The sequence below is a fragment of the Adiantum capillus-veneris genome, chromosome 12 (genome assembly GCF_014529385.1).
Source record: "Adiantum capillus-veneris isolate H3 chromosome 12, ASM1452938v2, whole genome shotgun sequence".
Lineage (NCBI taxonomy): Eukaryota > Viridiplantae > Streptophyta > Polypodiopsida > Polypodiales > Pteridaceae > Adiantum > Adiantum capillus-veneris.
In genome coordinates, this window is record NC_140942.1 from 75045821 (window position 1) to 75072219 (window position 26399).

General features: G+C 44.1%; 2 protein-coding genes across 4 annotated transcripts in view; both read right to left on the reverse strand.

The window, feature by feature from the left end:
- Window positions 1-1388: 1388 nt before the first annotated feature.
- On the reverse strand, window positions 1389-2535 carry LOC147445964 (uncharacterized). Its single transcript, XM_086525290.1, has 2 exons — window positions 2038-2535; window positions 1389-1950 (listed from the first exon to the last, which is right to left on the reverse strand). The coding sequence occupies exons 1-2, from the start codon at window positions 2426-2428 to the stop codon at window positions 1580-1582; spliced, it is 762 nt and encodes a 253-aa protein (XP_086381416.1). The 5' UTR covers window positions 2429-2535; the 3' UTR covers window positions 1389-1579.
- A 1171-nt stretch (window positions 2536-3706) lies between these two features.
- Window positions 3707-26399, reverse strand: part of LOC147445965 (uncharacterized) — a 184735-nt gene continuing 162042 nt past the window's right edge. For 2 of the 3 annotated variants that reach the window (XM_086525291.1, XM_086525293.1), the window contains 9 exons: window positions 23793-24013; window positions 23616-23709; window positions 23358-23471; window positions 22564-22640; window positions 18243-18338; window positions 17975-18086; window positions 4598-4684; window positions 4040-4138; window positions 3707-3959 (listed from right to left, as the gene is read on the reverse strand). In XM_086525291.1, the coding sequence (XP_086381417.1) occupies window positions 3735-3959; window positions 4040-4138; window positions 4598-4684; window positions 17975-18086; window positions 18243-18338; window positions 22564-22640; window positions 23358-23471; window positions 23616-23709; window positions 23793-24013 (1125 nt within the window). In that variant the 3' untranslated portion in view covers window positions 3707-3734. The remainder of the gene's footprint in view (window positions 3960-4039; window positions 4139-4597; window positions 4685-17974; window positions 18087-18242; window positions 18339-22563; window positions 22641-23357; window positions 23472-23615; window positions 23710-23792; window positions 24014-26399) is intronic. The other variant, XM_086525292.1, reaches the window with a different exon arrangement.

Below are 26399 nucleotides of genomic sequence, written 5' to 3' on the forward strand. Positions count from 1 at the left end.
GTGCATTTGACTCGGATGCCTTTTAACTAATTGGATTGTTGGGACAATATAATCGTTTTCCACCATTATATTCACTGATAGTCACACAGCTGTAGTAGTTTCAAGAAACCCAATGTTCCATGCTCGCATAAAGCACATCGAGGGGGCATTACCATTATTTCATGGATAGACCCTCTATAATAGAGGTCAGCTTAGCTAATTATGTGCCTGCACACAACAATTGGGCTAATCTTTTTCCATCATGAAAATCTTAAGTCTTTTCCCAAACATTTGAAATTTTTCTCTTTGTAGACTGATCATATAGTGTCCGACACTTCCCTATACATTAGTGCCAAATTGAGTTCGATGCATCACTCCCATGAGAGTTTCACCACTTTATGGTAGTGATGTGTGTGAACGCACTTAGGACCATTGGGTCACTTTTTTTCATGTCTAAAAGGTTTTTTGTCCACGTCTTATATGCATGCCCATCAATCTATGGCAAGTGTTATCTTTCTATTTGCTGACTCAATAATATATAATATTGAGGTTGCCCATCTTCTCCGTCTTCACATGCATTCCTACAACCATATTTCCAACAACGAGAGCTATACATGTTGGGAGGGATTCTCTACACACTACCAACTACATATGTTATATGTATAGCATAGTCCAAATTGTTTTGTGCTACCTAATGTACTCATTTTTTAGTTTTCACTATGACTGATGTCCACTAAATATCTCTTATTTCAATGTGATTTTGATTGACCCTTTTCCATTAATAAATGGGATTAGTTGAGTAGAAGAAAAAGTTTGAGTGGAATAGAGTTAAAATTTCATATTGAAACTTGTAGAGGAGCCTTTTCTCGATAGGATCTAGCCGCACATTCCATTGAGCTCCAATCTTAGGGATCAAAAACCCAAAGTTCACTTTTTTATAGCTATCAAAATGGCTATTTGACTACATGTGTAGGAGTAGGAGACTTGTTGAGGTATGGGTTTTAATAAATGATGCTCTTTTATTCACCGTTGTATTTACTTCCACTTAGTGTATTTTCTTAGACATTTTCTTTTTCTATTTGTGATACACATAACCACTCCTAGCATGTCTTGAAGATCTTAGTCTGCCTCCATCTAAATTGTAGTATTTTTTTTAAGGAAACAAAAAAATTTGAGAATGAGCATGTTTTATAAAATCCTTCTTGGCACTTCTCTATTGATTGAAAAAATTCACCATCAATTTTCTAGTCATGATGGCTGTAGTTTTGATAGATTGTATATTCTACTCAATATTTTTTTTTCTAAAGATTATATTTTATAAAATATGAGTATTTTATCTTGAAAAGTCAATTAGCACATCATTGTACCAGCTAAAAGCAGAACTAATATGAGGAGCATCACAAGAGATATAGCAGATTTTTTCGTTTTCAATCCACCTTCTTAGGCAAGATACTACATCAAATTTTTTTAAAATATTCATACATAATACTAATTTATTTGCCATAAATTAGTTATTTAAGATAAGGTGCATCACAAGTTGCAACCTTATTTTATTTAGGGCTACATATAGTGGTAGTGTTAGACTTAAAACACAGGGAACTCATTTCTTGAGGATGCGGTTGAGCAAGCTAGGAGGGTACTGATGGATGGACAGCTTCTTCTCGGAGCGGGTCATGAGGGCAAGGAAGAATTTGCCACCGGAGATCCAGCCCAGCACATCAGCCGTGTCTTCCCCGTAGCCTTTACTGTCACCGCCCATCACATACACGTCCTTCACTTCCTCGCCTTCAAACACGCTCTTGCCATCGGCCTCCTTGAAGTGCTTGGCCAACTCAGCCCGGTTGGACAGCTGTCCCGCCGGCAGGGCGGAAGCGCCTGCACCCGCTCCAGCTTGCATCTTCTTGGGCTGTGCATGCCCCAACAGCACACGGTTCTTGTTGTTTTTGTCAAAGCCAATCACAAAGCTGCAGCCTGAAGCAGCCGAGTCCGAAGTTACTAACTATTCAGCATAGACGGCCTGCTGAAAACAATACTGTACTATTATTGTATAGTTCTTACCAGTAAGCTGCGCTGTCACCACCACTCTTGCACCAGGCACCTTAAGGTCGATAGCCACGAAGCGACCAGCCGGAAATGTCCTGATCGCCTCGCCGGTAGTGGCATTGTAACTTACCATGGGGACTACATGAGCCGGAAACCGCTCCGCGTCTGGGAACTGAGCCAGCACGGCTGTAGTGGCCACGGTCTGAGCCTGCACCTGTATTTTGTCGGAATACAGGCGGGCCTCGTAGGGTGCAAGGAGGGGCGCGCTCGCCAACACCAGCACACGCGGGAAGCCGAGAGAGGAAAGCAGATCCTTGAGGCGGGATGGAAAGCTGTCCTCTTTTTCTGTCGCCCACTCTGCAATGAGCTTCATGCAAGCCTTTTGCTCCTCCGACGAGGTGGCCATTGTAGCTAGCTGCTGATTTGAAAATTTCTACTGAGTGGATGGGGTTGTCTCTGTGCTGTGAATCTTGTTGTGTGTGTGTATGGCGGTGTGTGTGTGCAGAAGCTCCTCCAACTGCCCCTATTTATAAGCGCCCCCGCCCCCACCACAAAAGGCTGACTATCGAGGAAGAGAACAAATTGAAGTTTGCGACATTGACTGCCCGTGACTACGTACGTAATGCCAACCACAACAAAACGTGAAGCCTCACGTAAGCATTTTAGAGCATAATAATGACGTGCGCCTTCATCCTTTAGGAAACGGTATGCCGAGTATCTCAATTCCTTGACATTAAGCAAGCTCGGAGTCATGTACATTACTACTACTAGTATTCCAGACTGGCTGATAGCCGGCCCCCACAGCCAGCTTTGGCAGCGGATTGTGGATATAAGAGCACCTTCTCATAAACCTGTTAAACTCGCCTTTTCAAGAAAGACTTCCTAAAACTTGGAGGCGCCTTTGGAAAAGCGTCGTGCTCCCTTAGCCAAGCTCCATCCCGGTCACGATGTGATAACTTATAGCGAGTGTTCATTGTGCGCAGTTTACAGTTCTAAAAATGGGCATGTAAAGGGTGTGAAAACGTGTTGTAGGCGGTCAAGCTGCGAGAAGTGGATTCAGAAGGTTGTTCAAGCTCCCTCTAGCCCAGCAGCAAATCAGATTTGGGATGCAATTTTGGCAGGCATCTGAGGATTTCACTTTTTGGCAATGGCCTTTTGAGCGGCGCCATTCGTAGGACTATGGGAGGGCGCTCTAAAAACACCCCCCCAACTCCTCGGCCCCCCCCCCCCCCCCTTGCCCCCCCCAAAAAAAAAAGGAAAAAAAGAAAAAAAGAGAAACTATTTGCGCAATGCAAAAGAGAAGAGGAATTTTTTTAATGGCCTTCAAAAGGAAAAGTAGTCACCCTTCAAAAGGAATAGTCACATGAAGCATGGCTATCTGTTACTTCATTGGATAACCACGCCTCATGGACAGTCACACGTGCACCTATGCAAGCCTTTTCATAACTATGCCCATTTGGCATAGTTGCACCAGTTATTATTTCACTGATAAGAGGTGCTCACGTGACCACCCCCTTAGTATTACTCGTTAATGACGTCTATAATACATATGCTAGTAGAAAGCTTCTCTAATACAATTTGCCAGTGAAAACAACATCTAAGTTAACATACTTGTCCACAAGAGCAGCACCCAATGTAATATGATGTATGAGAGAGAGAGAGAGAGAGAGAGAGAGAGAGGAGAGGCCTGAAGAAACAAATAGAAGTGTTTTTCATATTTTGGCATCATCCATGGAGTGAACAACATGATAGAGCTTCTGTTTCTTTACTTGAGCTAGCCAGTTGGCCCAGTTTTTGTCAAAAGCAAGGGTGCGTGAGTTCCCTATCACAACCAGGCCGCGTTTTGCTCGCGTCAACGCTACATTCATCCGACGAGGATCACTGACAAAGCCAAGCTCGCCTTTCGAGTTAGCTCGGACAGTACAGAGCACAATAACCTGCCAAATGTGAAAGCAAAACAAAAGCCATCTTAGTCCCCCAGCTAAAGTAAATGAAGATATATTCCAACAATGCTTGCCTCTTTTTCTCTTCCTTGAAAACCGTCCACAGTCTTGACTTCAAGATTTCCATGCTTGTCCTTGCCTTTACTAAATAGCATATCCATCAATAACCTCACCTGTCACATATGACAAAAGATAGGATTCAAGTTCCACGGGAAATATGATTTGGCTCTCCAAGTGATATACACAACTCATTTTTGACATCAATATATTTGGCTTGCAATGATCAATTAGGCTTACACCATGCTTTTTGGTCTAATGATCAAGGAAAGCAAGAGGATGAACTTGATTTTTGGGTTGGCTTTTGCTTCTTATGGAAATGTTTTATGTCGGAGCAAGATACACGACCTTGTGGTGACAAAGCAATGTGTGTGTTGTAGGGGAAACAGACAGAAGTTCTGCTGACCCATCATTGTATGGAGCGGAGTAGAATTACTTGCGCACATGCATGTCATCATGACTCTTAGATGGAAACTAGTGCTGAAGCCGAATGGGAAAACGGGTGGATTCAAGTGTACATGTGCACACATCCAACAGGATATATCCACCCATCCAACAAAAAAAAAAAGATATACTTGTGCACTGTATGGCGCAATGACTCCGATATCTTCCCACCCACGTATGTCATCGCCAGATTTGAGCTGCTGCAAGACCTTGACAACCTGCAAAGTACAAAGGGACCTTCAAATGAGTGCTAAAGCACGGGCCTAAAAGAGCATTCTCAACAGTAGGCACAAATTCAATTTTAGCATGAAACTGAGCGCTCACTGCTTGCTGTGCTCCCCCCTACGCGCTGCTTCTCCCCCCCTTCCCTTGCCTTCGAGCAGCAGCCCCCCCCCCCCCCCCCCCCCCCAACACACACACACGTGTTGCTTCCCCTATGCTTTAGCTTGCCACGTCAGATTTGTTTTCGCCTTCTCGACTCGTCTCCCACGTCCTCATCTCATCGCTTTCTTCTACACAGTAGCAGATACAGATGGAGGCTCCTGCTCCGCCCTAGAAGGACTCTAACGAAGCCGCCTCGCCCAACCCTGCAGAGCCAACCATCCGACTTGCTCTATTGTGAACGGAGCAAGCGAGCCTTGCAACAAAAGTGGAGCGCCTCCATGCCACCTCTGTCATCTGCAAGATTCTTAACACTAGACCCAATAGAGGTGAGGTGCGCGACCTCTTGTAGGCCCGCCTCATAGCGGAAGTGGGAAAGATCATCGACATTCAGCTCCTCGGATGTAATTACAACCAGATTGTGTTTGAGAGTCCCGAGATGGCTTCCAAGGTCATTTTGATGAGCCCGCTAGCCATCCGAGCAGTCAGGGCTCCTTTTCGACAATGGTGCCATGGTATTGACCCGGCTTCCAATGTTCTTGTCGAGGAAGAAGACTTGGATTGCTTTCCAGGCGTGAGAAGAGAGTACCTCCCGTTATTATCTAGGATTGGTTCAAAGATTGGGACTGTCTTAGAGACCCCGCGCATGGTGGCTTCAATCGCTCCCAAGCAGCAAGTATATCTAATATATGCGTTTTGGTTTGGGACACCCACTCTCTCGAAGGTAGTCCTTCTGCCTAGGGTGAGTGGCGGCTCGCTCTGCCAAAGCCTGGAGGGAACCAGTGCTTCATATGCTCACAGGTGGGCCATCTCGCTAAGGTGTGTCCTCGAAAGAGACCTCAACCCATGACACATGCTCAGCCTCTCAAGGTTGGACAGATACAGCAGCCAAAGACATAGGATGCATAGGCTCGCACTTCTTCAGAGATGGGTGGCCAGTCAGCTAATGGTTGCCAGCAGGTACATGGCTGTCGCTGCCTGGGACGAGCTTGCCACAACGCTCCCTGCTCCCCTAGTGGCCGACCTACCACATGCCAGTAGCATTGGGTGACGGTCCCTTCACGAAACCGTTTTGACCCTCTGCAACAAGATACTTCTGAGGAGGCTCCCTCGGCCTCCAACTCTCCTCTGCTAGCCCCCTCAACCACCCCCCCACCCCCCACCCCCCAAAAACCCCATCCACCCCACTAGCCCATAGCCCCCTCTCCTGGGCCTACCCACACTCCACCACCGTCTTAGGGGACAGGACACTCCTTAGCAGCTCGAAGATCTCTTGGCAGTGCTTTTGCTACGAGCACGCTCGCTCAAGAGGGACTGCCCTTCCTGAGGATGCCACTTGTGGTGTAGGTCTGTCGTTTCGCCATTCCCAGACGATGGGATTTCTTTGACTGAGACTTTACATGGTTTCTTGGCGACCCTTCCCCTAGCCTCGAGGCAGCTTGTTTCACAGTGCATGTTCTTTTTTTGGCAGCCAGAGGTACCAAGGCCATGGATACAACGGTCAGATTTTCCTTTTCGTTGTATGGAAGATATCAAACACAGTGGACTCTATATACAGTTCTCAATTGGCTCCAGACCTAGGCTCTTGAGTTCTCTCACTACACAAGGGGACTTGGAAGTGACAGACCTGCTGCAGACACTTTGGCCGTTGGCCAAGTTCAATGTGACGCCGCCTGATGAAATTGGTTGTAGACACGTTGATAGACGAGTTTCAGCTTGTAGAAAGTAGCGTGTACATGCATGGGCATATGTATAAAAAGATGTAAATATATACATTTGGGAGATTTGCAAAGTGGTTTCAAGTTTTAAAGAAAGATGCAGCGTGTACACATTGTGTCGGTTTGCGTGCCAGTAGCCGAGCACACGTACATGCCTAGATAGGGTATCAAGGCCTTGGATATGGTTCCAGGTAGCTTTTCTTGGTTCTAGGGAATGTTTTTCAGCTTTCTAGAATGTAAATAATGCAAGTGGGAGAAGCAAGCACCCTCGACCCGCCCGGGAAGTTTGGCACATGTGGTAACTGTCTATTTGCAGTGCCTGATGTACGGTGATGCGTGCACCACCCTCGAAGTGGCCAAAAATGGTATGTAAGCATGTGGCAATGAGATTTGGGTATCGAGGACCAAGCCTACAAAATTTGGTGAATTTTGGAGTCCGTTTGGTATTTTTCCCGCAAAAAAATGCCCGTCGAGGGTCAAAACTGGCCAAAACTGGGCCCAAAAAGATCAAAAAATGGTGTGAAAAAGCTTTAAATTGCTACATAACTCACGGTGTTGTGATGGTTTCAGATGAAGGAGAACTTTTGAAGCCAATACTCAACACTTTCACCTCTATGTGTATGGGAGAAAGCAAGGTTCCTACAGGTGGTCTAGTGCAATCCCGTCGTGTTCGCGTCCTGTTTTTGAGTGCAAATCAGAGTTTTTCCTCTTCAATTTTGCACTTGGAAAAGTCTATGGAAGTTCTGAGGTTTCCATGGATGTATGTGTGCGAGGAAGTGAGGTAAGAGGTGTGGCTTTCTGCAAAACTATGTGACCCTATATCGGTGCCATTAGGGTTGAGGCTACTCCAAAGAGTCCAACAGAGTGGAGTTTGGTGAAGCCTTGGCAATGGTTTGAGAGAGGCCTTTTGTGGCTGGAGTTTTTGAGTTTTTGATGGTTTTTCTTGTATATTTTGGTCACCATCAAGTGTGATTTTAAGTGTTGATCAACTCGACTCACCTTGTAGTGTCTGCGGGCAGGCAAGGGCTTGTAGGTCGAGGTGTTAGGAGTTTGAATTGAGGTTGTGGGTAGTATTTTCATAAAGCTTTTGAGTGGTGGTGAGTGAAGTAGGTTTCTGGGTGTGTGAGTGTGTGCACGGCGTCTTTTGCTCCATCATCCTTTGGCGATCCTGCTAGGGAGCGGAAATTTGCCGGTTGTGCACTCAGATGAAGCGGTTTTGCTGTGAAGTTCGAACATCATTGAAGAAAAGTGGTGGTTTTGTTCAAGTGCAAGACTTCAACTTTTGTGGAGTTACTCATGCAAGGGAGAAGCGACTTCGAAGGGATAGCGTATAGTCGGCCAATGTTCATAGGGAAGGAAGATGTGAAGGACTAGATTGCGACTTCGAGTGGCATACGCTAAGTATGCACATTGTAAATGATGAAGCAAAGCTTCATGTATTTCCTCTTGCACTCAAAGAAGAAGCTCACGAGTGGTTTGAAGGTTTAGAGGAAGACAAAAAGCAAACATGGGAGCAGGTGAAGCAGGCAACTTTTGAGAGGTTTGGAAAGAGGCTAACCGCAATAGAGTTTGCAGCAAAATGTTCATGCTAACTTTCAAGAGTTTTTGCAACACTTCAAAGGACTTTGGGTGCAATTGGAGGCGGAATCCCAAGTACCTCCAGGGGATTTCTTTGAAGTGCGTCAGTTTATGGATTGTCTACATCAAAGTGTTAGGGAGAAGGTCGATCAAGAGGAGCCTGCTACATTTGAAAGAGCTCTGGAAATTGCCGCAGCCAAGAGCAAGAAGATCAAGAGAAGGTGGGAGCAAGGCATGGCACATGCTGAGCCAGTTGTGGTGCAACCAATGGTTCCTATGGCAGTGGATGATAGAGTGGAGCGAGTGGTTTAAGGTCCGGATCTCGTTACGGCTTGGGTTTTGCATGATCTTGCTGGTCACTAGCAAGAATTAAGGATTAACATAATGAATAGAAACCAAAGAGAAGAGTGGCCAGCTGGGAGAGGTAGGGAACAGAGGCTACAAGGCAGATGCTACAATTGCGATGAAGAGGGTCACTACGCCCCTGATTGTCCTGAATCACCAAGAGAGAGAGGAGAGATGTACCCTTATATGGGCGTGGTCGAGAGAGAGTAGAAGAGAATCATCAAAAGCGGGCACTAAAAGCACTACCGCCGCAACAACAACCACATCCGTTGCCTGCAAATGGAGAAGGTAGATCTATCAACATCATTACCCTTGAGCATCAAGATGTGGATGTTTTAGCCAATAAGAGAGCTAGGCATGATAGAGAGAAGGAGAGAGAAGAAGACAGAGAAACAAGAGCAAGGAAAGGGAAGGCTAAAGTAGAAGACAAACTAGAGAGTAGTAAGAGGCGATGAAAAAGGAAAATAGGTCCAAAGGACTACCCCCTAAGCCAAGGTGTTGAAGACTATGATATTGTCGACGACATACGAAATCAAAAGGCCAATATATCTTTTGGTCGATTGGTGGCTTTAAGCGCTAAATTGAGGAGGCAGTGGACCAAATGTGCAAGTACGCAACTTCCTTCCAATAAGGAAAAGCATCAGAGCATGGTGTCATCCTTGAGGGTTGGTCATTCGGTGGATATGATGCCAATAGTTGACGCTATGTTGGGAAAGAAAACGGAAGTGCAAGCATATGTGGATGGTGGTGCCCAGGTGTATGTCATGACCGAGGCTATCATGAAGGAAGCAGGAGTCAAGATGTCAGTGAATGCTTCAATCCGTATGAGGATGGTCAACCACAAAAAGGCAAGGTGTCTTGGGATAGCTGAAGATGTGAAGATAAAAGTCTTGGGGATTGAGTGCTTGGTTGATTGCTACGTGATGCAAGCGGGTGAGAATGCTTATCCGATCATTTTAGGGAGGCCATGGCTTATAACCCTTGGTGCTAAGCAGGATTGGAGCACGGGCTTGATCACCATCCCCGACCAAGAGAAAGGAAGGACCATTGTCAGCAATATGAAGACACACAAGAGCTATACACAGCAAGATACGGATTCAACAGAAACTATGTCGTATGATAGTGATGCTTCGTCTACATCATCAAAAGAAAGTATAGAGGAAGGGTTGATGCAATTATGTCCTGATCTATTTGGGATGAGTGTCGAAAAGGAAGCATCGATGCATGATGTGAAGGTCGAGGAGGAGAAGAATAATACAAAAGCAATTGTAGAGCCTGCCAAAGTGAACACAAGGAGCATGCTAGGAGAGGACTTGACAAAGAAAGAAAAGGAGTACAAAGACATGTTTACGGAGTTTCCAAAGCTATTTGCCATTGAATATAAAAAGTTGCAAGGAGCTAAAGGGGTCGAGTATAGAATCAATCTAAAAGAAGGTGCCAAGCCAAAGGTTCAAAAGCTTAGGAGGTTGGGGTTCATTCATGAGAGGGAACTTCGTGAGGAGGTGACGAAGCTTTTGGAAGCAGAATTCGTCTTTTGAGTGGAGGAATCTGAATGGGTCTCTCCAGTAGTTATTGTGTCCAAGAAGAACGGAAGATTTAGGATATGTATTGATTTCAAACCTTTGAATGCTGCCACGAAAAGGAATCATTATCCACTACCCTTCTTGGATGAAATCCTCAATCAAGTTGCAGGTCATAAACGCTACTCAATCATGGATGGATTTTTTGGCTACTTTCAGATCTTGATAGCGATTAAAGACGACCTTCATTACTCCTTGGGGTTGTTTTGCCTACAAAAGAATGCCTTTTGGGCTAGTTAATGCATATGCTACCTTCCAAGGGTGGATGAATAGATTGTTTGGTCCCTACTTGGGTTCATTCGAGTTTTCATGGATAACATTGGATGTTATAGCTCCAGGGTCACACATTGGAGAAGCTGAGGTTGAGTTTTGAAAGGCTTCAACAAGAGGGTGGGCAACTCAACCCAAAGAATTTTAAGTTTGCTCATGCCAGAGTCCATTTGCTTTGCTAGGACATGTGGTTTCCCAAAATGGAATAGAAGCCGACCTAGAGAAAGTTAAGGCTTTATTGCTTATGGATCCGCCCAGCAACACAAAGGATTTGGCATCATTTGTGCATAAGCTCAGGTATCTGTCGCCTTTTTTTTTGGATGCTATGTCAGTATGTATATCCTCTCCAAAAATTGAGTCAAAGAGTCCAAGGTTTTGAGTGGAATGAAGACATGCAACAGGCTTTTGATGGTATCAAGGAGGCATTGTGTGCTCTACCAAACAGAGTCCTGACTTGCAATCAATTTTCTATGTATCTATTAGTGTGGGGTCAGTAGCTTTTGGGTCGGTGCTCTTACAAAAGCAAGGAAGTAACTTCAAGCCAGTCTATTTTGAGAGCAAGATGAAGAATGTAAGCGAGTTCTCCTACACAAAAATTAAACAGTGGGTATTCGCCTTGATTCTTGCTTGTCGCAGGTTCAAAACATTTCTGTTGCCCCAAAAGTTCTATGTGCTCACCACATCGAACCTTTTGCCGGATGTAGTACAACATTTGAAGCCTAGCAAGCACATCTTAAAGTTGACTTTGGAGCTTCAAGAGTATGAGTTTGAGTTTAAAGTGGATCATTCTCTTAAAGCTCACTTGGCGGACATGGTGGTACACAAGGGAGGGGAGCTTCCATCTTACCCAAGGGTTGACAAGGATGATCATGAAGAAGAATTAGATATTACAGATGTGTATACAATGATGTTTGATGGTCCATACAGGAAAGTTCTTCAAAAGGCAAGTGGTGGGGTAGTCATTAAGAACCCAAAAGGCGATGTAATCTTTTCTAGAGCTTACGATCTTGACGAAGCTGAAAGTAACAATGAGGCCGAAATCTCACGCTTTTCCTTGGATTGAAGCAGTGTGTTGACTTTGGATTGAAGAGGGTCACTACAAAAGGGGATGCGTTGCTAGTCATGAATCTGTTGCTTGGTTTGTGGAATGTTAAGAAAGACAATTTGAAGAAGTGGTTTTATGGCATCAAGAAGCTTTTGCACGAGTTTGAGAAGATACAGTTTAAGCATGTTCCTCGTGAGCAGAATAAAGAAGCTGATGAGTTGGCTAGGGACAAGTTGGATACCTTGGTAACTCCTTTAGAGGTCAAGGAAGCCTTGTATGAAGGAAGGGAATGATTGCAATATGTAGAAGTATTTCTTGGTAAAGGGCAATGTCCACAAGGCATGTCAAAGGTTCGACGTAAGAGAATAGTTACAAAAGCAAGAAACTACACATTGGTAGGTGAGTATCTCATGTTTTATGGCAAAGATAATATTATGAGGAAAGTGCCATACAAAGATGAAATAGGCTTGATTTTGAAGCACTGCCATGAAGAAACAGGCCATCAAGGTAAGGATCACATGCCATGAATGCAAAGTGTTTGCAAATCGAAAGCTTTTGGTTGAGCCTCAAAAAGCTATAATGTCTTTTGATGCATTTGCAAAATGGGGAGTGGATGCTGTAGGTCCAAGGACCAACAATGGCAAAAGGTATATCCTTATGGTTGTGGACTATTTGACAAAATGGGTGGAGGCAAGAGCGGTAAAACATGTAACAGCAGGAAGAGTGGCGTCTTTTTTGTATGAACAAGTGTGTTGCAGGTTTGGAGCTCCTATGGTTATCATTTCTGATCGTGGACCAGGGTTTAAGGAAAAACTTATTACTGCTCTCAAGGAGAAATTGAAAATTCAGCATAAGCATTCTTCTCCTTACTACCCACAATGCAATGTGGTTGGTTGAAAACTGCAATGGTCAAATTGTGAAGATGCTATCAAAGTACGCTAGAGAGCATCCTAAAGTGTGGGACTTTGACTTAGAAAAGTGTATGTGGGCTTATAGAACTGCGTATAGAGTGTAAACACAGTTTACGCCATATGAGCTTGTTTATGGAAAGGAAGCTCTTATGCCCATAGGTGCACTTGGATGCCTCGAAATTGTTGTGCAGAAAGCAAGGTGCGCATAATGACAAGCTCCAGTTTCTCTAGAGTTGTTGCGAATGAATAGAGAGAAAGCCAGTAACTATTATCTTCAACAAGCAGAGACAAAGATGGAGAAAATGAATAAGAGGCTACCAGAGAAAGAGATTAAAGAGGGAGATCCGGAGTATGACTCTCGCTTTGATTTTACTTTTCAAAAGAAGTTGAGGGACAAATGATTGGGTCCATACAGAGTGAAGCATGTATTTTTTAATGGCACATATGAGTTAGAAAAATTGTTTCATGAATGTTTGCGCTATAGAATAAATGGTTATAGATTGAAGAAATATTTTGCAAGGGATGTAGTTCCACATGCGAATAGTCTCGTGGTTGAGCATAAATGCTTTACCTAGAGGGTGGGCAATGATGATAGACCGCTTTCGACGTGTACAAAGTAGCGTGTATATGCATGGGCATATGTATAAAGAGATGTAAATACATGCATTTGGGAGATTTGCAAAGTGGATTCAAGTTTTAAAGAAAGATACAGCGTGTACACATTGTGAATAGTGAGGTTTGGGTGCCAGTAGCCGAGCAGACGTACATGCCTAGATAGGGTATGAGGGCCTTGGATATGGTTCCAAAGGCTTCCTTTGGTTCTAGGGAATGTGTTTAAGCTTTCTAGAATGTAAAAAATGCAAGTGGGAGAAGTAAGCACCCTCGACCTGCCCGAGAAGTTTGGCACATGCGGTAACTGTCTATTTACAGTGCCTGATCTACGGTGATGCGTGCACCGCCCTCGAAGTGGTAAAAAATAGTATGTGAGCATGTGGCAATGAGATTTGGGTATCGAGCACCAAGCCTACAAAATTTTGTGAATTTTGGAGTCCGCTAGGTATTTTTCCCGCAAAAAAATGCCCGCTGAGGGTCAAAACTGGCCAAAACTTGGCCCAAAAAGGTCAAAAAAGGGCAAAAAATGGTGTGAAAATGCTTTAAATTGCCACATAACTCACGGTGTTGTGATGGTTCCAGATGAAGGAGAACTTTTGAAGCCAATACTCAACACTTTCACCTCTATGTGTGTGGGAGAAAGCAAGGTTCCTACAGGTGGTCTAGTGCAGTCCTGTCGCGTTCGTGTCCTATTTTCGAGTGTGTGGAGTGAATGAGAGCTTTTTCTCTTCAATTTTGCACTTGGGAAAGTCTATGGAAGTTCTATGGTTTCCATGGATGTATGTGTGTGAGGAAGTGAGGGAAGAAGGTGTGGCTTTCCGCAAGACTATGTGACCCTGTATTGGTGCCATTAGGGTTGAGGCTACTCCAAAGAGTCCAACAGAGTGGAGTTTGGTGAAGCCTTGGCGATGGTTTGAGAGAGGCCTTTTGTGGCTGGAGTTTTTGAGTTTTTGATGGTTTTTCTTGTATATTTTGGTCACCATCAAGTGTGATTTCAAGTGTTGATCAACTCGGTTCACCTTGTAGTGTCTGCAGGCAGACAAGGGCTTCTAGGTCGAGGTGTTAGGAGTTTGAATTGAGCTTGTGGGTAGTATTTTCATTGAGCTTTTGAGTGGTGGTGAGTGAGGTGAGAAAATTAGGGGAATACCTTGTGTTGTGTTAAGGTTTCTGGGTGTGTGAGTGTGTGCACAGCGTCTTTTGCTGCATCAACATTGTGATATACTTTTTTGCAGATACACGAAGTGCTCTGCTTTCTATTTGTACACGAGGACTCCTCGACAGAGAATGTAGCGCTACAGATTGCAAGCTCTTCTTGGGCGTGGGTTGAACACTGGACAGTCGCTGCAGACACGGCTTTCTAGAGGTCGGTCAGATGCGGATTACTCCCCATCCAAGCCGGCCTTGAAGATTGCAAGGTTGATTGCTGCGGCGGCATCGATTTTCTCACTGACCCCATGAGGATTGTCTCATGGAATGTGCAGAGCCTAGGTGAACCCCAATTTCTATGTCGGAGGGGTCGCTTGTGGCAGGAGCTACAGAGATGCCTTGTGGGTGGCACGATAGATATTCTTATGCTTTAAGGGAACAGCGTAACCGCGAAGCGTTTCAAGGCCGAAACGTTTCACCCTGAAATGCGGCGTTTCACCACGGAACGTTTCAGTCCAAAATGAAAGCACAGTGAAAGGTGAGACCGAAACGTGCGTTTAGCGACTTTGAAATTAAAATTATGGTAACTTGTTGTTAGTGAAACGGCTTGTGTTTCACTTGGTGAGCGAAACGTTTCAAGGCCCGAAATGTTTCACCTGTCTTGACCTGTCAAAACGCGTTTGATGGTAACGTTGTAAGGGAACCACCTTTATGAGAGCTGTATTCGGCGTTGTGGACAGACGCTATTAGACTTTTTGGTCTGCTGGTTTTGGGCCTGATAGCATTCAAGGAGGTGTATGTATGACTATTGCAGACTCATGCAGTAGGCCATTGTGAGCAGAGGTATTCTTGTGCCAGGCAGGGCACAGTGGGTCACCATGCAGGTTCAAGGTAGCCTTGTGGGCACGGGCTGAGTTTTAATAACATATTGTGGGGTCCTTGCCTCATGTAGAGCAGTGGTGTATTGGGGGAGACTTCAACATGCTGGAGGATCCCTCGGATAGGATTGGAGGCAGTAATGCCACTCTGGTTGGGAGCGCCTATGCATGACTTTGAGGATTTCGGATGTATGGCATCATGCAGGCTTTGTACGGTCCTTAGATAGCCTCTCTTTCTCACAGTCTGACTGCAGATTAAGGGGCATGAATCTATCCAGGATAGATCGTTTCTATGCTAGTGATCACATTTGTGACATGGAAGGTGCAGTATGCATCTTAGCAGAGACTACCTTTTCCGATCATGCACCAGTGATTCTTACCGTGTTAGTTAGACAGAGGAGTGGAAGTGTCATGCGACACATTCTAGAGAGGATTCTGTTGGGGACAGCTCAGAAAGCAGGTTGCAGCGCTTCGGACAACGAGTATGGGCACACATGGAGACCCTGCTGCTAGAGTAGCCTCTAGCCTTGTGGAGCTTAGTAGATTCTTGCTTTAGTAGTCTACTATTCGTTAAGCTGCGTCCAGGGAGGAGGAGAAGCGGCTCCGACATGGCATTGCTTCCTTGCAGAGGATGTAGGAGCGTCGCCCAAGTAGCCCTTGGATGGAGGAGCAGATGAAGCAAGCTCGGAAGAGCTCATCATCATAAAGGAACGGCGACACGAATTTGCCTTCCATCGTCAGACATCTCAATGGACTCAGGTGGGTGATAGACTCACTAGTGAGTACTTTGAAATTGTGGGTCCTCACGAGCAGACCAATGTCTATCAGCTGAGGTGGGTTGGGTCTCTTACTGCAGAGCCCAAGGATATGTGCGCAATTATTACCGTGAGTTGCTTTCAACCGAGCGTCGAGATGCATGCAGAGAGTAGGTGTGAACCTAGTTGCCTTGTTTAGTCAATGAGGAGATGCGTCAGAGGCTTGAGAGTAGCTTCAGGAGGCCCTCAGGGCACTTCCCAAGGGTAGCTATGCAAGGGAGGATATTTGACTCCCAGCTTCTTCTTGGAGTACTAGGAGCTGCTTGGTTGAGACCTTAGTAGTGCTTACCAACACCTTTTGCACATTGGGGAGATACCAAAAAGCATGTGTGAGGGCCTATTTTAACTTACCCCCCAGGAGGAAGGTTCCTTGGATGAGATTGGACAGTGGCTCCTTGGATGAGATTCGACAGTGGCGACCCATCATCATTCTCAACTAAGCCTACAAAATCTTAGCAAAGGCTCTAAATTTGAGAATTCAGTCACTACTTGAGAGCATTATACATGAGACACCGATGGGCTTTGTCAAGAAGCACAGCATCCTTGACAATGTTTTCACCTTTTGGGAGGCGATTTCCCTTCACGCTTCCGAGGAGAGGATCTTGTGGTACTCCTCGGTTTTGAGAAGACATATGACAGAGTTAAATGGGGTTTCCTTGAGGGCACTATGCGTCCGATGGGGTTTTCACATGCGTGGATTAGAGGAGTGTCAATTCTCTCCAGATGTGCACACAACCAAGTGGTGTTGGCAGGGAGAAGAAGAGAACGCTTCATGCTCACACGATTGGTTCGAAAGGGCTTCCCTCTTGCCCCCTTCCTGTTTCTCTTCTATGTTAAGGCAATCAGCAGGTTTTTGACCTCACACGAGGTTGCTTTGCGTGGACTACAGCTGCCTATTCGAAGCAAGGAGCTTTTGGATGCCGAGTTGGATGATGACTTAGGCATGTTTTTGGAGGGCCAGGAGTTCAACTTGCACAGGTGCGAGCAATCTCTTGAGGTGTTCTGTTGTGCATCGGGAGCACTGATCAATTGGCGGCTTTGTCGGTTCGTAATGCTTCCACGCCTGATTGGTCGCTTGGAGAGGGTTTTAGGTGGATCCCTCAGGGGACACCACTACGCTACTTGGCTTGTCAGGCTGGTTTGGATCTATCACCAGAGCAGCAGATTGCTCCTCCTACTTTCTATCCCAAGTTGCTCCATTGGAGATCAGCATGGCTTTCTGTTGCTAGCAGGGTTGTGGTGGCCAACCAGGTGTTGTTGGCTACTCTGTGGTACATCGTGTCTTGCTGGATTTTCTCCAGCTCTTGCATTAGCCAGCTGGAGAGGCTGATTAGGAACTTAATGTGGACGGGCGAGACACACAATCAGCTCGGGCCAAAGTCTCCTGACAGGTCATCAAGAAGGGTTAAGGATCATAGCCCTAGCACGGCAGAGTAGAGACCTCCTTGGGAAGCTTGTGGTCAGAGAAGGGTTAAGGATCATAGCCCTAGCACGGCAGAGTAGAGACCTCCTTGGGAAGCTTGTGGTCAGAGGACTTCTTTGGGGGGAGGAGCCCTGGAAGGAGCTGCTGCTCCACCAGATTCGGGCCAGGGTCCCACAGATGGGCCTACCCGCTGGATATCCATAGAGATGCGCAGAGTAGGCCTGAGCAGGAGATGGGAGGATCGCTTTGCCGTGAGCTTGCTTCAGTCTTGCGAGCGGGTGGCCTTGAGCAACACTAGCCCACATGCATTGAGGAGCGCTTGAGGCAGCCACTTGTCTGGAACTCTATGGTCGGCAAATTTAGCATACTTTAAACAGTTTGCATGCATTCCAAGCTCTACAAGAAGCAGTTTGCATATAGTAACCTCTTTGTTAAGTTTTGAACTCGAGCTGCAAAACACCTTGCAGTTATTTGCAATGAGAGGAACATCAGCTTTGAGTTCTATTTGACATAATGGCAGGCCATCAAATGCTCAAAAAGTAATCAGAACCAGAAGCCTGCGTTTAATCTAAATGATAGGGAGCTGTATCCTTCAATTCTGATATCCATTCTCACTCATTTAGATGTCAACAACTACCACTTGTTTCATTCAGCTTTGCGAGCACTTTTCAAGCAAAATAACAACCTGCAAGCTATTGAAAAGCAAAGAAGCATGAAGCAGCATTGCCACTGAGAACCTTACAATGCTAGCTAACCAATTGAATGCTTGCGAGTCTTATCTTGAGACTTAAGTTTTAACAATATACCTGAGTAGCTTCTACATGATTAAACCAGGAGGTACTCTCTGATGTAGACTCCTCTCTTCCTTCCACACAATCCATAAACAGTATTGGCTTTGATACATTAGGCCAAGGCAACCTAAGAAAGAACACACTGTGAGCTACCAGTAAACAATTATGATCAGCTCTGCAACAAAATGAGATCACAATGGTATAATCAACGGCAACCTCATTGCCACGGCCAGTTTTGATAGCATTCACAGCTCAAAAAAGGAAAATTGGACAACATCCTGACCCCTTTGGAGCTGGCCGGTCCGATGGTGAAGGATAAGATTTTAGTTTTCCTGAATAGAATAATTTGGACGGCAATGCTGCTATGTCAGGGTGCATCCTGTATCAACACATCCAAAGATCAATATTGTTGGTAGAAATGGTTGTTAATACACAAACAGCACTTGAAACCGGCCTGTAGCCTCAGTAAAGTGCGAAAAACTTTAGCTTTCACTCAAAACTATGTCGTCTAAATTTCCTTGCACTTTGACACAAAGAAACTTCACAAATGAACCTGTAACTAGAATTCACCACTTCAAAACAATCCACAACTTGGTAGCTAGAGTGCTCCCAAGTAGACAATGACACCCTGTTGGCCCCAAAGACTAGCATCCCTTTAGGTATTTCTTTATTCAATTGCAAACAAACGACCCGAACACTTACACCAAACTCTCACCAAGCTGTTCAAACCTGTCAAGGGGTGAAATTGCAAGTTTTCAACCAATTTCGGCCGCATAACAGCACCAAAACCCCTGTAGATCAAAAGTACACGTCTAGGATGGATTCCCTTGCATTTAGAAGCTTTCTGATGAGCTGTAGGTCAATTCCAACATGCTGTAATTTCTTGTTTTGGTCACTATCAGGTGCCCAAACCCATACATAACCACCCCAAGGCTTCCTTGGTGTTAACTTGTAGTTAAGGTGCAAAACCCTAAAACTGCAATAAACATACCAGGCTATAATTCTCTATTTTGGATCGGTTTGAGCGGAGCAAACACGTCTACGCGTGTCTCAAGAGCTCCCACACGCAATGGGACACTTCCCTTTGGTTTGGACGAGTTTCACGCGAGAAAACTCGCCGTTTTCGCAATTTTCACGATGGAACTGTGCGTACCTCTAGGGGATTAGCAAATAGCTAATCCGGTTCCTGTTCATAAGCCTCTTGCCTTGGCATATGTGCATAAAATTAACAATACTGTGCACGGTCATCTAAGTAGCCCAATTTGAGGGGCATTACCATATGTGCAAAGGAAGGAGAGAGAGAGAGAGAGACAGAGAGAGAGAGAGAGAGAGAGAGAGAGAGAGATGCACGAGAGAAAATCATTATGCTACGTGAGACAAAGGAAGAAGGCAAGCTTTCCATTAAAGCTTCAAACCTGAAATCCACTCACAAAAACTGAAAATCAGCCTCCACTCTCATATTTGGGGAGTCCGAAGCTGAGAATGGGCCTTCTGGAGGGTGTGTTGGCCTGCAGGCAACGTAACCGCAAAACGTTTCAAACCCAAAACGTTTCATCCTGAAATGGGGACGTTTCACCCCGAAACATTTCACCCAAGAGAGTAGCCTCGTTGAAACGTACGACCGAAATTTAATTTTGAATATATATAGTATTATATAAACACATAATAGGTGTGAACAATAGAGGTACCCCCAAAATTTTTAGGCGTTTCAATAGAGGCGTTTCACCTGCATGCTGAACGTTTCAGGTGTTTCGGGCATTTCACATTTCACTTGGCCGAAACATGTTTCGCGGTTTCGTTGCCTGTAGGTTGATCTTCTACTGACATGTGTCCAGTTTGCCCCATTTGGTTTAACCTCCAACTTATGAAGTCTTTGCAAGGGGCCTAAGAGACTTTAATTGAGCTTGGCCACTTCTCCAATAGTCGGATTTCAGTGCCGATCGGCCCAACCATCTCGTGGTTGCCTGACCTCGACTCTTGTAGGTGAAACTCTCGGCCATCGACCGTTTCACACTGGCCATGCAATGTCCGGGCATTTGTGATTTCAAAAAGAGGGTCCCAAAAATTAAATAAAAATCAAGGGAAGGAAACCAACAAATAAGGTTAATGTTTGTCACAGTCCGTGACATATCCCCCTCTTGAAATTGCAAACGCCCTTGATTGCATGCATGCAACATGCTACGGATGATTTAGTGTGATTAGCACGCTTTTATTATCACATGTATCTGCAACAAGACTATCAAACAAGAGTACAAATGACATAATAAAATCTTCACACTTTTGCCATTTCTGTCTATCATAGAAGTGAGCATTGTACCTCAAACATTTGTCAAGCAATATACAGTTCTATTGCACTGAATCCGTATGTACATGAGAAGTGCTAGCTCCAAGTTCACCCCCTTTTGAGCATGTCTCATAACCTGTGACGTTTGCTCTACTGAAGTGGTCTGAGTTGGGGAATACATGGGTTATAAACCAAAGGCTTCAAGATAAAGCGGCAATACATTTGGTGACTCTACGAGTTCACTCTCTCCCATCTACGTTGCATCCATAGGTGGATAATCCTCTAACTTCACCAAATAACGTCTTGCAACTTTTCCCTTAACTTTTTAATCTTTATGTGCCTCCGACACATCTCCCTTAAAAGGTCTTAGAAGACTCACATGAAAGGCATTATGAATCTTCCAATTGTTTGGCAGTTTCAGCCCATATGCAACATCGTTGATCATGTCAATTACTTGAAAAGGCCCATAGTAGCACATAGTGAGCTTTAAAAATAGCCTTTCCTTGTCCTTCGTCTTCTTTAATCTTACCTTTTGAAATCACAACACAACCCAACTACGAAGTGAAAACAAGGATTCACGTCGATGACGATCAGCAGTCTTTTTCAGCTTTGCCTAAGTCTTCTCCAAGGCAAGCTTCATTTTCTTATACATTTCATCCATATTTTCTACATATTGATCTGCTTCAAAAATCTTATCTTTTGTATGCTAAATGGGAGGAACCTTTTGGCCACCTTCAACTATTTCAAAGGATACCTTGCCTCTTGACGAATGCGTTGTATTGTTGTATGCATACTAAAGCAGATAGCATAGCATTTAAGCAAGTCTAGGACAATAGAATTAGCCTCTTCTTACTATACATCGATTTGTGGGTGAAATGAGCATGAAAACTTGAGCGTTGTGTCCATGTTATCAAAGAAGCCTCTCCAAAACAAATTTGTCATGCGAGGATCATGATCACTGACAATTAATAGTGCATACCATGACACTTAAACACATTGTACATAAACAATCATGCCAACTTATCACACTTCTTCCTGACAAGAATAAAACGGACTTGTTTGTTGAAACTGCAAATAATGGCCCATATACTATGTTCTCGGAAGATCAAAGATAAAATCCATAGCTATACTTTCCCATGGCTTATCTGAAATAGGCAGAAGTTGTAGCAACCCTAGAGCTTTTTGCTTGTCAAATTTCACCTTTTGGCAAATTACGCATGCTCGTACAAAGGCATCCACATCTCTTCGCAAAGTAGGCCAATAAAAAAATGTCTCGACTGTTTTCACTATTGTATCTATACCACGATGCCCTACATATGGTGGGACATGACTTTCTACCATAACCTTGTGTCGCAATGGCCTAGTGACACACAGTTTGCCACGCATTATCATAAAACCATCCTTGAGGAGATAGTGTTCATGGCGTCGTCCATCTAACAATTGTTCAAAAATCCTTGCAAAATATTCATTATTAACATATTGTTCCTTCATATTGTCAAGCTCATGATGATAAGGAATTGACACAGCTGAAATTTGTGGCTTTCTTGACAATGCATCAGCCACAACATTCTTTTTGCCTTCCACATGCACAATTTGAAAGTAGAACATAGACAAAATGTTTGCCCATCGCATGTGCTTTTCACATAACTTTGACTGTCAAGAAGTATAGTTTGATGATCTGTTTGGACAACAAAATAAACACCTAGCAACTAGTGTTTCCAAAATCCAACTTGAAAGTGCATGAATCACAGCCAATAGCTCTCTCTCAAAGGCTTTCTTAGACTTTTTTGGCCCTTGCAAGATTCTGCTTTCATAGGCTACTACCCGCATTAGTACCGAACCAATACTATTGTCATAGACAAGACCACAAATGACTTCCTGAGGTCTGGTAAAACGATTACTAGATCTAAAGTCATCTTTTCCTTCAAGAGATTGAGAGTTGAATCTCTTTTTGAGTCCATTTGGAAGTGACCTCTTTCTTTTGTTGAGCATGTAAAGGTAAAGCAATCTCAGCAGAATTAGGAATGAATCTTTTGTAATAGGAACACAATCCCAAGAAGCTACAGACATCATGAACAGTCTTCAAAGTTGGCCATGTCTTGATTGTTTCAACTTTAGCAGGATTTATTTGGACACCATCCTTTGACACTATGTGCCCTAGCAAGTGGATCTCTTCTAACAAGACGGTATTACGACTAAAGAAACCGTAAAGCTTCAAATTTGAGATCATGACATTGAGTTGTATTAGACCAGGGTGCAGGATACTGCGAAAACTGTTCTTTTCTACACGAAGAATTTAGAATAAGAGGTAGAACAATACCTATATTGTGTATCAAGAAAGCAGGGGTTCAAACCATATTCCTGTAAACGCTGATAAAGGCTCACATCCAAGCCTGCCTGCGATAAAAATAAACTGTAACGTGCAGGCTAGTAATGGAAGTTGAAATGTATTAAAAGTAGCTCATTTGAAAATACAATGATTTGCACTCAAAGTGTTCCTAATAAGAGACAACCAACTTTAGTGCATAGCTTTGGCATTACTATTATAACGGCTGCACTCAAAAGGCTCATTTCTAGAGATAGCCAGCTTCAATTCACCCATCAAAAAACCTGTAAGTATCAGGATAGGAGAAAAAGGGCTTTTCACTGCTACACATGCTTTGCTTTAGGATTCTAGTAGTTACAATCTTCAACAATGGCTGTCAAGCTTATGAGTAGCCTGGAGTGTACTTCAAAAACCTCAATAAAACATCAACAATGATGCTTGTTTTTACAAAAAATCCAACTAAAACCTCATCGTCAAAGACATTCTAAACAAAGAAAGGAAATGAAGATTTTCAGGAGTTTAGGTAAACTTGCAATCTGATGAAAAAGCCCATGGACACCAGAAACAGCCTCATGAATTTTGCAAATCAAGAAAGTTGTAACTTTAATTATATGCATGGATTAGGGTTCAGAAATAACAATTTTTTAGCATCATGTACACTTTATCAGAATCGGATTTATAACATAGTTACACAAAGAAACAAGGATATATACAATTTTTTAGCATCATGTACACTTTATCAGAATTGGATTTATAACATAGTTACACAAAGAAACAAGGATATATACCATCATAGCTTCAGATGACACAACCGTGGGTGGAAGTTGAACTGGGTCTCCCACAAGGACAACAATATCTGCACCACTTCTCAAGATTGGCACCAAAGTTGCTGGTTCAGTTGCCTGAAAAGCAGTGTATGGGATATTCATCTCTAAGACAAACTGTTTGAACAATGCAGGACAAAATGATGCTTTCAAGTAAGAAAAACACACACACCCGTTGATATACTCACAGATGACTTGCAAACATCAACCGAATCTATTCACCTGTGTTGCTTCATCAATCACACATACGGAAAAGGAGTGATTAAGCAAAACTTCATCTCCAGCTCCAACACATGTGCAAGCTACAACATCAGCCCTGAAATGTTTTCAAAACTCATGTATAAATCAAAACAAAGGGAAGGTAACAACAAATGAAGGTATAAAGAAATGCTTGCAAACCTATTAAGAACATCTGCAATGGCTTTCGCCTCCAGCTCCTCTGCCCTTTCCCACAACAATTTTGAGTCCTTTACACCATCCACTCTACGTTTATTATTATTAATTTGCCTTGAACGCCTCATTTGCTCTATAGATACATTCTTTCTTTCCAAGGCTTTTTTAACTAAAGGATGATTTGCAACTTGAGCATCTATTGTGCATTCCCGCAGTTCTTCTTTCACCTTTATGTAAATGAAAGAATTAAGAAAACAGACTCTCTCTCTCTCTCTCTCTCTCTCTCTCTCTCTCTCTCTCTCTCTCTCTCTCTCTCTCTCTCTGGTTAATCTGACTTTGTATCAGATACACCGCATTGTAACTTTCTGATCTCATAGGTCACTTTGGCCTTTTGAGACGTTAATAAACATTTCATTTCTCTCTCTCTCTCTCTCTCTCTCTCTCTCTCTCTCTCTCTCTCTCTCTCTCTCTCTCTCTCTCTCTCTCTCTCTCTCTCTCTCTCTCTCAAAAAAAGAAAAAAAAAGGGCTTTATTCTGTGTACATAAGAGACCTCTGGAGATGCACAATGGCCTATCTCCCAAGGGAAGTACAAAAGTGGGCTAACAAGGTGTGAACTATGTATACATCAAGGTGGCTTGTATGATGAATGTAAAAGGAACCACTGTGGGGGTGCATAATGCCATGTGATGTGGCCATGATCTCAACGGAAAAGAACTAACGATCTCGCCCATCTGTGAAGAAAGACGCATCGACACTTCTCCGCTGCCCTAGAGGAGCCGGCTGAAGAATCCCACTAACTCCGAAGAATATGCAACAGCCGAATCCAAATAGCTGTCAAACCGGTGGACCTAGGGGAGGACTAAGAGCCCAAAATGTGGGCACAACGAGCCTTCCACATGGTCCAGGGCGTGATGTTGCATATTGTGGTGAGAACTGTGTCTCGGTGGCACAATCCAACTCATGACCTGTATCTCGTATCATCTGTAGGGTGCCTGGTCTTTATCCTTAGGGAGTAAGTAGGAAGAACAGATTTGTCGGCAAGCCTTGAAAAAAGGTGTGTGACCCCGGAAATTGCAAAAGCCATGCAAGTGCCCCCCACGTGACAAACCCATCATGGATGCCCACAAACAACAAATTGCCATCCACAATGGCTGTGCATATGGACAAACCCAGAAACAGTGCCTCTAAGACTCATACTCCAAAGTACATCTTTGACATGTCGGATCATGACCAAGGACTACCCACCAAGTGCCTACAAGCAATCCAGCATGTGCTATCATCCACATGAAAACACATTGTGGATAAAAACACATTTCCTACGGCTGATGTCACAAATTGCTCACGTTTCAAGCCAGTGAAGAACAGAGCCGACTTGCAGATCCCGGCCAAGGGGGCCTAAACCCTAGTAGAAGCAGAAGAAGAATTGCATGGGGAATTGATGACGTGGCAAAGCTGTACAGAATCCCGGATTTCACATTGGCATGCTGACGTGGCAATTGTATGGATTTTCACAATTTTCATTATGACATGGCAGTTTTACAGATTTTTGCGTTTTTACACTGATGACGTGGCAACTATATAGATTTCCACAAAACACGCTGGCAGCTGGCACTTTCTGACCAGTTGCTTTTGAGTTTAAAGCTTTTAATGTAAACTACTTTTAATGGCCCAGGGCCTTTCAATACGAGGCTAGGGCTCATTCTCTCTCATGCTTCTGGACGAAGGTGCCGAGCGTGGCGTACCGGCTTGTATTGTGTTGATGCAATATAAAGAAATACCAAAAGGGGCGCCAAGGTTTGGGGCCAATACTCTTTGGGGTGGAATTCCGCCACTTTGTGTCACGTGTCATCTCTCTCTCTCTCTTAGTTCAGTTGTTATTGAAGTGCTAAAAGTCTGTCCAGTCTGTTCTTTTCTATTGGCACGTGGTACCCGTCTTGTGACAGTGGTATCAGAGCATCAGGCGTGTGCTTTTTTGAAAGCATAACGGTCCTACAAAAGAGCAGTAGTTGTTATTGAAGTGCTAAAAGTCTGTTCAGTCTATTCTTTTGTGTTGGCATGTGGTGCCCTTCTTGTGACAATGGTATTAGAGCATCAGGCGTGTGCTTTTCTGAAAGCATACCAGTTCTACAAAAGAGAAGACAGAGCAAACAGGCGATTCCAAAGTCTATTGGAATCTTATTTGAAGTATCTTCGAGCCCCGACACCGGACTCCTACCCTTACTTCATCGCGCATCGAGCGCGCTCTCGTTGTAACAAATTGTTGACGTGTCAAAGCCCTGAAGAAGGGAGCCAACTTGCGGATGTCGGCCGAGGGGCCTAAACCCTAAGAAGAACAAGTAACAGAAGAAGTGTCACGAAGTGATGACGTGGTTGCCCGAGAGCAAAAACCCTAACCCTAATTTCTGCCAAAAACCCTAACTGCTGAAACCCTAATTCTTAAAACCCTAACCCTAAAACCTGCAAACCCTAATTTCTGCCAGGAACCCTAACTGCTGAAACCCTAATTCTGGAAACCGTAACCCTAAAACCTGCAAACCCTAATTCTGCTGTGCCAGAAACCCTAACCCTAACCCTAAGGGCAGATTTCTGCGTTTTGCGTTGGCTGATGACGTG